Here is a 12,603-nt window from a genome sequence, read left to right on the forward strand (position 1 = left end):
GGGTCATGGCTTTCATCTTGTGGCACTGACACTTTGGAATGACCTCCAAAGTGACCCCAGACAGCTTGATGCTTGCTTGAGGTCACTTTTTAAACCTAAGCTGAAGACATATCTTTTTCTTTCAACAACATGAATGCTTTCAAGCATTCAACAACAGCTGATCTCTGGAACTGTGACAGGAGGACAGTCTGTTGTTGTGTTATGCGAGTAGTGTGAATGTGTGTAGAGCGAGTTTGGAAACTCTTCTGTTTCCTCTCTTTATTTTTTTTTACTCACCGTTTTACTAACTTATTCACAAGAATGTCCTTTTACGAAGACATTATTGCAAACCTTAGGTGGATATGCCTCTCTAGCGTGCTCACCCTTTGACGACTGTTTTGAAACAGCTTGTGAGAATTAAACTGAAGTCGTCAACCTTCTAGATTTTTTGTTTTTTTGCATCGTTTGTCCGTTTAAACAACTGTCAGCCGACAGTCTGTGACGCCCTTTGCTGTGCCCCGCTGATATTTGGGAGCAGAATGGGGGGGCTCTGCTCTAAACTTAGACCGGACAGCACCACTCTTCATCGCAGCATACTCTGCAGACCACTGTGGATTACAATGGGTGGTGTCAGGTTACCGCAGATGCTGCTTTATCTCAGCGGCGAAGCTGGAAAAACAAGGTGAGCGTGCGCTCCGGATCGTGGCTTTAACTGACAATAATCTGGTAATTGGTTTACTATGTTTACTAATCTGTCACTGTGCTCCCTACTCTGCACTGGCTCCAGCATGTGTTGCACATTAGTTCACTGCTGTGGCATGAGAGAAACAGCTGCCTCTGCTCTTACACATTTAGTCTCTCTCACACTCACTGATAAAGAAATACTTCTGCTGCTGGGCTGATTCATGACAAAGAGCACAGATCTCTTAAAGAAGCAGCATGGTGTGAGACTGCACTGAGCTGACAGGTTTCTGTTGATTGTGTCCCACTGACTTGCTCCCATTTGTCATTTGTAGATGTAGACTTAAGGGCACTGCAGGGTTTTTCTGTCTTTCACTGTATTCTTCTCTGTCACGATGGGCAGCTATAGTTCAGCCCTCATTCCCGGTAAGCCTTGCAACTATTGTTTGTTACATGTATTGAAATGCTACTGTGCTCGGATGCTGCATGTCTGAGGCAGAATGTTAATCTAGACTTTGAAAATGTGCAAAAGAAGGAGCGAGATGTCTAAGAATGACCATTCAGTGACTTCCAAGCTCTGCGAGGTGTGTTTTAACGTGTAATCTCCATTTCTCTCAAAGACACTGAGGAGTTTGTGTCAGTTGTGTCTGTCACGGAGAAGCTGAATGAGCACGCAGCTCATGCTGTAGATGAGAGGTTACAGTCAGAGCTTCGGACTCTGGGAAGTATACATTTTTAATGAAAGCCATCTACAAGCCAAGCCATTCCATTTCTTAATCGTCCAGTTTGTTTATAGCTTGGTGCTGTGTTTGAAAAGAGTGTGTGGTGTGGTCTGCTTGTGTCACTCTGTCCTTGGGATAAATTTAACTTTTCTGAGCTGCCCCATACACACAGAGAGACAAGTAGAGACGCAGAAGATATCTACTTTGACTCCTTACTTAAAACAAAGTTAAAAGGTACTTGCCCTCTAGTGAATCGGTCCCCTTTTTTGTAATCGTGTTGAAAATCATCTTCGGGGACTAAGAAACACCAACAGCTAGAACAACATGTCACCATTTAATGGATTTTACTTATCAGACGTCTCAAACTAGACTTTATTTTACAGGTAACACTCATGATGGAGGAGGAGCGAAAGAAAACCCAGAGTGAAGTAAAGAACTCGCTGCCAGAAGGAACTCAACAAACAACTCAGAATGGATCCATCCCGCCTGTAAGTGCACTGCTCAAAAAATGAATGAAATTAATACTTTTTAATCAGAGCATAGCATCAAGATAATTAAACTTTTAGAATATTGACCAGAGGGAGGTTCTTAATCAGTTTCAGCTGCTTTGCTGTTACTAAAATTAACAACAGGTGCACTGAGGGCCAACGATGACACACAAGGAATGGTTTTACATGGTGGAGGACACTGACATTTTTCCTGAGTGTTTTTTCGCTAGTTTTGCATTTGCCTAGGGTCACTGTCACTACCAGTAGCACGAGACGACACCTGGACACTACATAGATTGCACAGGTAGTCTAACTGCTCCAGGAAAGCACATCAATATATGCCATTGCCAGGAGGCTTGCTGTGTCTCCCAGCACAGTCTCAAGAGCACGGAGATTTCAGGAAACAGGCAGTTACTCTAGGAGACCTGGAAAGGAGCGTAGAAGGTCCTTAACCCATCAGCAGGACCGTATCTGATCATCTGTGCAAAGAGGAACAGGATGAGCACTGCCAGCGCTACAACATGACCTCCAGCAGGCCACTGGTGTGAATGTCTCTGAGCAAACAATTAAACTGATTCATGAGGCTGGCCTGAGGGCCCAACGTCCTCCATGGAGCCGACTGGTATTTGCCTTAGAATACCAGAATTGGCAGGTCCATCACTGTGCTTTTCACAGATGAGAGCAGGCTCACCCCGAGTGTGAGAAAGACGTGAAAGGGCCTGGAGAAGCTGTGGAGAACGCTATTCTGCCTGTAGTTCAGCATGACTGGTTTGGTGGTGGGTCAAGGAGGTCTGGGGAGGCATATCCATGGAGGGGCACACAGACGTCTTCAGGCTAGATAGCAGCACCCTGACAGCCGTTAGTTATCAGGATAAAGTCCTTGGATTGTCAGACCCTATGTTGGTGCAGTGCTCCTGTGGGTTCCTCATGGTGTTTCACAATGTGTTGAGAAAATGCAGACAGTTCCTCCTCCAGAGAAGATCCCACAGCACACCACACTTTGATTTTCAGAGTGTCTTTGAATTCGGCCCTTTGTAGGTTGATCATTTTTATTTCTATTTCACGATGTGGCATCATCGGATCATAGAAATATGTGTGAACCTGTTTTTATTTGAAGAATATATTTCTAAAAAATATTTTCTAAAGTTGATTTTTTTGTTGTTGTTAGGTTTGGGGTTTTTATTTTGTTTTGTTTTTGATCGCCCCATGATCGTGGCTCAAGAGTTGGGCGTTCGTCTTGTAATCGGAAGGTTGCCGGTTCGAGCTCTGGCTTGGACAGTCTCGGTCGTTGTGTCCTTGGGCAAGACACTTCACCCGTTGCCTACTGGTGGTGGTCAGAGGGCCCGGTGGCGCCAGTGTCCGGCAGCCTCGCCTCTGTCAGTGCGCCCCAGGGCGGCTGTGGCTACACTGTAGCTTGCCATCACCAGTGTGTGGATGATTGTGTATAGTGTAAAGCGCTTTGGGGTCCTTAGGACCAAGTAAAGCGCTATACAAATACAGACCATTTACCATTTACCATCATTCATCATGCAGTCTATATCAGTATAAATATCAGCACAGTTTTTTCCCTCCCATTGAGATCTGATGTGTTTTCAAAGTGTTCCTTTCATTTTTATTTATTTTTTCGAGCAGTGTATAAAATAAAATGCTACAGGTCGTACAATCCACAGCTGTTAAACTGCAGTAAATGACAACTTCTTATATTTCTTTTGTGTTTTCCACAGGCATTAGAAACCAAAACTGTGCCCACAGAGTCTTTCTCCTCTCTCCTGCCAAAGGCTATCTCTGCTGTGCTGCACCCAGCTCCGCCTGCAGGCATCAACTCACAGCCCAGCAGAAATCCAGAAGGGCATGCCTCGCCAAACCTGGAACAACTGCAGACAGAGCTGAGAGACCTGAAGGGCCAGTTTGAACAGATGAAGACTCAGCACAAGTATGGCTGTCTTTCCCTAATTGCACATTAGCTATAAGTTGTAGACATCTGCAGTTTTCTGTTTACCTGCTCATCCTCACTCTGGAGGGCATTTGACACTCCCAGCCCAGCATCAGTACCAACCAACTGTAGTTTCAGGCAGGTTTTTGCTGTGCTAATTTAACAATATTGTGTTATTCCAGCAAAGAAATCAAACTGCTGATGAATGAGCTGGATGAGGAGAAAAGGATTCGCTTAACGTTACAGGTAAAGTGGCCGAGGATAATAAAATTTAGTAACATCGTATTTCAATGGGCGCAAACACTTCAAGGTAGGAAGATTTATCATGATTTGATTTTTTTCAAAATCCAATTTTTTTCGTTTTAGATGGAAATTCAGCGAATGAAGAAGCACATGTCTAAATGAGCAAAGACGACTATTCTTTCATCAGATTCATCAGATTTCTGATTTACCATTTCTTTTTGGACTGCTGAGTGGGCTGACCCAGAGGGCTTAATATTTTTACTGAGTCACTGGTGAAAGTGCAAAGATGGAAGCAGACATAAGGACGGAGGCTGCAGCAAACTGTCCTTTTCCTCTGGAGACGACCGGCGCAGTTACACATCAAACATCTTGTTTTTTTCTCGTCACGTCACCAAAGGCATTCATAAACATTCTTGCCGGGGAACTGTAATCTCACATTTTGAGTTTTCCAGGAGATTTCACTTATCACCGTCCATTAAGACAATGATTGGTGGTAATATGTACTACAGCATAATTGAACTGCATTTTTATCCATTGTGACAGTGACTCCAAGAGAGAAAAGGATGAGAAATGACAAGCAGCAGCTCATTTACAGAGACTAAAGAGTTTGTTTATAATAATGTAATATGGATGAGCACACAGATTTTAGGCTTAAAAAGAAAAAAAATAGCACTTGTTTTCTTTCTGATTGCACAAAGAATGTAAATTTACTGGGTGCTGATGTGCATTGTGTGTTTATTAAAAATAAATATAGTTACTACTGATATATGTATGTTGAAAATTTATATTGGCATAAAAAAGTAAACAGGAATAAAAGCAAAGACAAGCAAAAAAAACAAAGGCCGGTGCCTAAAGTCAATAAAATCTATCAGTCGTACATTATGTGTTCTACAGGGGCTGTCAACGTTAACGGGTTAACGCGGATTAATCCGTCATCACGATTAACGCGATTAAAAATTTTAACGCAATTAACCCCTCTGGAGAGCAGCAGATGGGTGAAATGTGTTAAAAAAATGTAATCGCGTTAATCGTGATGGCGCGTTAATGTTGACAGCCCTACTTTTCTATCAAAAAAGGTAAATATGTTAGTATTTTTTCACTCATTTGTGACAGATAATCTGTCTAATTCACATTACTGGTCTAGTCATCCATCTTCCACTTGTCCAGTTCAGAGGTGCAGGGGGCCTGTAGGGTACACCCTGGACAAATCACCAGTCTATCGCACTAACAACAGGGACAGACAACCGTCCACGCTCAAAGTTACACCAACACTGAACTTAGACTCAATCACCAGTTAACCCAACCCTCAAATGACTGTGGAACAGTGCAAACTGCACAGAAAAGTCCCAGCGAGCCAGTTGGCTCAAACATAGACCTTCTTACTGTGAGGCAACATTGTGTTATTGTTTTGTTTTAGCAGTCCTGGTCTTTTCATGAACAATTCTGGAAGAACTGTAGAATCAGCCGAATCTCTCTCCATACATGCAGTGAAATGTTATGCAATTTCTTTCCCCCCTCAGAAGTTGGATTCTTCACAGGGAATTGGCCTGAAGGTGACCTCTTTGTTCTCCTCGAGAAGGACGTCATATCGACACAGAGACCTGTGAGGGGAAAAACCAGACATGTCGGTAAATCTACAGCTGGGAGATATAAGAAGTGCTTCAACAAAGAAACCAGCTGATGCTGCGTGTCATTTCTTAAAGGTAAAATTTTAGCATACCCCTGTGCTTTATTCCCTTTAGGTTCCAGGTTTTTGAGACGGATTCGGAGAATTCTGAGCTTACGTTTGGGCTGCAATACATTCCCAGTGGAGAATTTAACAGACACCTTTTCCACCCACTGAATGTCTTTGTCAAATGCAGCCAACAGCTCAGTGTCTGTGAACTTCTTGAAATTTAAGGATTTACTAATATGAGGGGGGAAAATACATTAGTTAGAGAAGGTAGTAACATGGAGATAAAGACAAGTCTTGGCTATATATGCAGAGAAGACTTACTGGTCTATGGTTGCCTGTGCTTGTTTACCATCGCCATGAAGTTTAACAGTCAAGTATCCCCACTGCACATCCTTGTTCCATATCACCACATCCATCCTGTAGTTTGTCACTGAGCAAAGACATGACATTTTTTAATTCAAGTCTTTTGTTTTGAACTATAAAACACACTTAACCTGTCTTGCTTCTCTGGCTCATTCCCCATTTCAAGGGTTATAAACATAACTGTTCATTTAGATTTTTTATAAAAAAATTCCTCATGGCATAGAATCAACAAGGTGCTGGAAACGTTCCTGTGAGATTTTGGTCCACATTAACATGACAGCAAAACACAGTTACAGCAGATTTTTCAACTGCACATTAAGGATATAAAACTTTCGTTCCACCACATCCCAAAGGTGCTTTGTTGGATTGAGATCTGGTGACTGTGGAGGCCCTTTGAGAAGAGTGGACTAAATGTCATACTCAAGAAACTAGTTTGTGATGATTTGAGCTTTTTGACACAGCGTGTTATCTTGCTGGAAGCAGTGGTGATAAAGGGATGGACATGGTCAGCAACAATAATCAGGTAGACTGTGACTCTCAAATAATGCTTAGTTCATAATATGGGCTCCAAAGTGTGCCAAGAAGATATCCCACACACCATTACACCAGCACAATCTGGGATATCTCAAAAATAAGGCAGGAAAGATCAATATTATCATGTTGTTTATGCCAAATCTCACAGCAGACAACGACACTCCTGAGACCTGGTAATGTGTTTCCAATCTTCATTTGTCTAATTTTGGTGGACCTGTGCACACTTTAAACACAGTTTCCTTTTCTTAGCTGATAGGAGCAAGACTTTCTGATTCTGTTGCTGTGGCCCATTTGGTCTGACATGTTGTGAATTCAGAGATGCTTTTCTGCATACCTTTATTTGTAAAGAGTGGTTACTGTTGCTTTCCTAACAGCTCAAATCAGCCTGGTCATTCTACTCTGACCTCTGGAAAATGTACTAAATGCACCGAGATGCTATCATGTGATTGACTAATTAAATATTTGCTTTAATAACAAGTTGAACAGGTGTACCTAATAAAGTGGCACATTAAAATGTGTTAAACCATTGAGAAAAGTATAGTCTACCACTAGGTGGCAGTGCAGGCTGACAATCAGATTGTATGCTGTATTGAAATTAAGGATTTTTTTTATAGCTTACTGTGATCATTAGTAAACTGTTACTCACTGCAGTATGGAGATTTTCCGTTTGTTTTGAAGTAGGCCTTTGTTTGGTTCTGTTCCAGCAGGATGTCTTTCCATTTTATGACACCATAACCTGGGTTAGGTTAAAACACCTGTGTCAGTGCTGAATAATACAAAGTAAAATCTAAAGAAATAAAATACAAACTGGCAAAATGTGCATATTTGGATTTTCGTAACTGCCTGTTAGTTGACAAAAAATTTAATCTGTGTGTTTTTCATCACCAACCTAAAATAGGACATCCAGCATTACCAAACTGACTGCAGGTTAAGCATTTGCCATCCAGAAAGTCTTTATAGGACGAGCAGGGGTAGGTCCTGCTGGTACATGTGGCATTTACAGAGTCAGCGAAGAGGTACACCGATCTCCGGTGGTCACATTTAAAATACTGTCCTTTTCAGGGATAAGAAAGTAAATTGTTAACATAAAGTTCAGTTCTTTATACCAAAAGTTTCCTAAACTTACTGATCTTACCTGAGAAAATAGTCTTTGGGCAGCCGGGTTGGTCTGCTCCTCCATTGGCGTAGAAATCAATGTGACCTAAAGGTTCCTTGAAACCCAGCACTGTAATATAACAATAAAAAATTGACACATATACACAACGTGTATGCCTGTTTTGTGTAAAGAAAAGAAATTCTTCATAATAATAAATAAGGTGATTGACTGACAATCCATGTCCGTGTGCAAGGCATCTACAAACTGTGCATCTGAAGAGTCCAGTCGGTCCTCTGGGTTTTGGCCTCTGAACCCTGGCCCAGCAGGATCCAGTGCTGCAAACATCACATTAGAAAACATCAGTCGAGCTTGAAATTCAGTCCTAAACACAACACTAGAAAACAGAATGTTGACCTCACTTAAATATTCCGACAACACCCAGGACGAGCGCTTATCCCAGCTGACCTTCATAGCTGTCTCATTTTCTCATTTTTTTCCACATATCTTTTTTTCCATGTGACAGTTTTTCCAAGCTGTTTTAAACCAGATGTTCTCAGTGAGCCTCCAGAGAATTAGCGTGATCTTTGAACGTCATCTCTCCTCAGGGATTTTACCAAAACCGTGCCGCTTTTTTCATGGCGACTCCAACCCAGGCAAAACCCGAAGCATGGTATGTTCCTTTGACGCCACAACTCAACCATGACAAATAACACATTGTTTATACATTCTGCAACTTTTATTAAACCCTTTAGCAACAGTGGCTTTATCTCCTTTTGCTATTAGTGACTTCTAAAGTTGGAAATCTAGGAATTAAAAGCTCAGTCAAGAGCCACAACAAAATGTCACCCTTAAGCACGTCAGTTTCCAAACGTCATGCAAATTTCTCAATGGGACAAGTTCTTAAGAAGTTTTCTTCTCCTTTAGATTGAGTCAAATAAGATTGTTCTTAAGACCTGAAACATAAATTAGGCTCACTTTACTATTGGCCTGTTTTAGAGGGATTTAAAACAAGTAAAAATACCACTTCAGGTTTTAATTCTATATCAGAAAGTGGAAGTGATGTCAATGTAAGTGCCACTCTTACCTGTTATTCTTCCAATTTCTCCCTTCAAGTTAGCGCCCGTAAAGCCTGATATGTGAGCTCCTAGACTGACACCAATCATGTGGATGGAGCTCAGATTGGCTCCGTGCTCCTGAAAAAATATCAGTTTTAGTATCGCTAGACACTACACACTCTGACATTTGAAATCAGACAACTTGCCATACCTGCAACATGTTAATCAAAGCTGTGATGTTGGATGCTACTTTGCGTGTGTTCTTCACTGCTTCCCAATAATTCAGATTCGCAGCACCGTAGTTCCAGTCTACCACTATAACGTTTATGTCTTTCCTGACCAGCAGAGCCTCAGTGAGCTTGTTGAGCCATTTCGGTGGAGATCCAGTGGGCCGATACCCATGAACGATGAAGGTGGTCGGTTTTGACGCGTTAAATTGGGGGTAGGCAGACAGGTCGGTGTGGGACATGAGGGTACCACATGTCCCATTTAATCTAGTGTATAGCAACAACCGAACTTTGAGGCTGGTACCAATGATTGAGTGACCAAGATTCAGATCAGTAAAGTCATCGCATTTCTCAGCTGGTAAGAGATAAAAAACAAAACAAGACAGATGCATTCAGGTAAATAAGATATTATGTAATTGATCTCTGCAGACATTGCATGGGAAAGATTGCACAACATCTAAATACTATACGTCTAAACTTTATGCCATCTTGAGAGGCGTGTGTCATATACAGTATATGTATATAGCCCGTTATTCTGACACCCTGTACTTGCAGTACATTTTAAAGGTTTTTAAACACCTACTCTACCACAACACACTGATCAGCCACAACAATCAAACCGCCTGGCTAACTGAGCAGGCCCTCGATTTGCTGCCCTAACATCTCTGAACAATCAAGCCACAGATTCAGCATGACCTGCACTGCTCACTTGAGGCTTTAAGTGAATCCACCCAGACTCCAGTGTTAAAATGACAAACTTTATGGCGAAAATACAACCTGTTAATAAAAGTTGGTTTAGATCTCCATAACCAATTCTCTTATTCACCTGTACAGAGGATGTATTTATTTAATATGAAATGCAACAGTAATTGATCCTCAATTGACTCGCAAACATTCATTTATGCTGAGTCAAGTCAATGAATTGGACATCTCCAATTCATTGACTCAGTGTTGGAGCCTTTTGGAGGAGTTACCGGTTAAATACTGCTGCTTGCTTCGTTGTGAACAAATGATTTAAAACAGGGCAGAACCCCAAAATCAAGGCCTCAAACTTGACATCACAGTGACTACTTCCATTCCTCATATCCAGTGTGTGTCTCATGTAACTTGTGGGACCTTTATGGATCTGACCAGCATAGATATTGTTGCTGTTGTAGGTCTTGTCTTTTAATACTGCATTTTTAACGGGTTTTGAATTTGTATCGCTGCTACCTTGGCCACATGTTTCTCGTAAGAGATTTAACATCAGTGTGACTAAAGCATGCAAACCATTTTTTTGTGATCACTTAGTGCCAAAAGCGTGTTTGTATAATATCTCAAACCAACATTGTGCTGATGTCATCTTGTGACATCAGTACTACTGGTTTCAGGGTGTAGTTCATTGTTCCTCATTACAAGTTTTCATTTCGCACTAACTCACTGAAACTTACAGCACCCAAGCTCAGGACACACCTCTGCACATATAACTATCTACTGCTAAGCAAATGCATATTTTAGACACGGACTTTGTAAGAACTTGAAATGATATCTAGACTATTAGATTGTTTAAAGATTTTATCACTGACAGGATGTTATTTACTAAGATGAAAAGAAAAGTACAGAAATGTGTTTTTCAGTAACAGTCGCACATCAGCAGTGACTCCGCTTACAGTAAAATTAGAAGAGGACCTTTAACTAATTCCAAGAAACAGCATTTCCTCAAATGCTGCTTGACTGAAAACTTGTGATACATTTTTGTCATATGTTTTGTGACCACAGCTGTACGTGTGTGCAAACACTGTACAGACACACACACACACACACACACACTGCTGATATGTAAAGAAAGCCATTTACATTTTCATGATTTGTTTCCTACCTTTGCATATTTGAACAGTAACCAGCAGAAAGGTTATCAGATACTGCCACAGGAGCATGCTTTACACGGCCACTTTAAACTGAAATAGATTAATCAGTCAGACTATTACATAAAAAGACATTTCAAACATTATCCTGTTCATAATATAACCACACAAACAAAACAGACGGTTCTCTTTCTCTAATACTTTACACTGTATCCTTAACTGGTTACTCATCTACCAAACAGGAGTCAGATAAGAGCAGAAAAATATGTCTTTGCTTCTTGAACACCCTGAGACTGGTGATTTATAGAGCACGCCTTTTGTATAGTACAGGTTCTGCCTTTCTCCAAAGAATGTAAGAATATGAAATGGTTTTATTGTAATCAGTCTTACCTTCAATGCAGGGTAACGTGGTGTGTCAAAGATCCTGAATGTTAGGTTATCCTGTGTTTGTACCTCCACATATTTGGAGGCCTTCAGTTCAGGAAGTGAGAAGAACAGCACAGCAATGCTCCAGCACAGCAATGCTCCCGCCCAGCATGCTTTCGCATAGATAACCACACCCCCTTACCCCAGGTCATTGTGTTCACAGGTGAGAAATTTCCATGAAATCGCTCCCCCTTCCTGCGTGATCACACCGGTTATGCTTGTTGCTGACTGAGATTATTCTGATCTGGAACCAAAAAAATAGCATTTGTTTTTCAAAGTGCTGCGATCTATCAGGGAGGAATAACAATGAAAGTGAAACATGTTCAAGGGATTTTCCATAAGTCACTTCTGGAAAACCAAGGCCAGTTGTTCATTATGAGCTCACCTCCATAAAGCAGTTAAAGATTTCCCAACACTTTATTGCGGATTACAGTACAGTAATGCGTAAAAGCAGACATATGTATGAGCTGATCATCCACTCTGTGACCGACTATTTGACTCAAAGTTTCCTCTTTAGAAAAATAGTTCTACAATAAATAATTTGGACCTTTTGATAAAGTCCTAAATACCTTACAAACATTACAAAGATATAGATCGCTGCATATCTGTGGTATCTCCTGAACATGACACACACCCAAAGAGATAACAAGACTTTCAGCCTTGTTATCTCTTTGTGTGTTCTGGCAAGATTGGTTTAGACGCACCAGTGCTTAGCGCTAGGTGCATTACTTTTAAAATGTGTTTTGTACAAAATCATTGCATTTACTCAAAAACAGCTCAGCTCAAAGTTAAAGTGAAACTAAAGAGAGCAGAGTTAATTGAAAAAAGGCAGATGTCTGATGGGAATATTAGTCATAAAAGTATCCTGCTAGACAAACTGAAACTTTGACCAGATGTTAGCACTAAATGAAAAGTTATGTAATCACACTATTCAGTGTTTTTCATATACTTGAACTGAAACAGAGTAGACAGAGTCACTGACTGGCTAAAACATTTTTTAGCAGCTAGCCTCCCTGAAAAGTCTTAGTTTTATTGATGTTTGTGTAGAAAATAATGTTTCGTGTGCAGCTTTGTCGTGTTTGTGTGTGTTACATAGGGAAACACTTCAGCACCAAAAAGCTGAATGAGTTGATGTCAAAACCAGTATGTGCATTATGTGCTATAATGCACAAGAAAGACAGGATGGTATTGATTTTAAGATATACACAGATTTCTGCCACTGTGGCTAACTTTTAACAACTCTGAGAAATGCCGGGACTCACTGTCCCCTGTGTTTGGTTCCAAAGGCTGGTAGTGTCTGACCTCCCATTACAGCTTCATAGTTGATTTTGAATGGC

General features: G+C 41.0%; 2 protein-coding genes across 2 annotated transcripts; one reads left to right on the forward strand and one right to left on the reverse strand.

The window, feature by feature from the left end:
• Window positions 1–439: 439 nt before the first annotated feature.
• si:dkey-71d15.2 (uncharacterized) lies at window positions 440–4,827 on the forward strand. Its single transcript, XM_006799968.3, has 6 exons — window positions 440–661; window positions 996–1,086; window positions 1,766–1,870; window positions 3,595–3,803; window positions 3,986–4,049; window positions 4,170–4,827. Exons 1-6 carry the CDS (start codon window positions 519–521, stop codon window positions 4,206–4,208), a joined length of 651 nt encoding a protein of 216 aa, XP_006800031.2. The 5' UTR covers window positions 440–518; the 3' UTR covers window positions 4,209–4,827.
• lipia (lipase, member Ia) lies at window positions 3,479–11,396 on the reverse strand. Its single transcript, XM_006799966.3, has 11 exons — window positions 11,231–11,396; window positions 10,855–10,933; window positions 8,981–9,351; window positions 8,799–8,907; window positions 7,948–8,049; window positions 7,754–7,843; window positions 7,508–7,672; window positions 7,265–7,354; window positions 6,043–6,151; window positions 5,767–5,952; window positions 3,479–5,647 (listed from the first exon to the last, which is right to left on the reverse strand). The coding sequence occupies exons 2-11, from the start codon at window positions 10,910–10,912 to the stop codon at window positions 5,563–5,565; spliced, it is 1,365 nt and encodes a 454-aa protein (XP_006800029.2). The 5' UTR covers window positions 10,913–10,933; window positions 11,231–11,396; the 3' UTR covers window positions 3,479–5,562.
• Between the last annotated feature and the right edge of the window lie 1,207 nt (window positions 11,397–12,603).

The sequence above is a fragment of the Neolamprologus brichardi genome, chromosome 10 (genome assembly GCF_056152115.1).
Source record: "Neolamprologus brichardi isolate AB-2024 chromosome 10, ASM5615211v1, whole genome shotgun sequence".
Lineage (NCBI taxonomy): Eukaryota > Metazoa > Chordata > Actinopteri > Cichliformes > Cichlidae > Neolamprologus > Neolamprologus brichardi.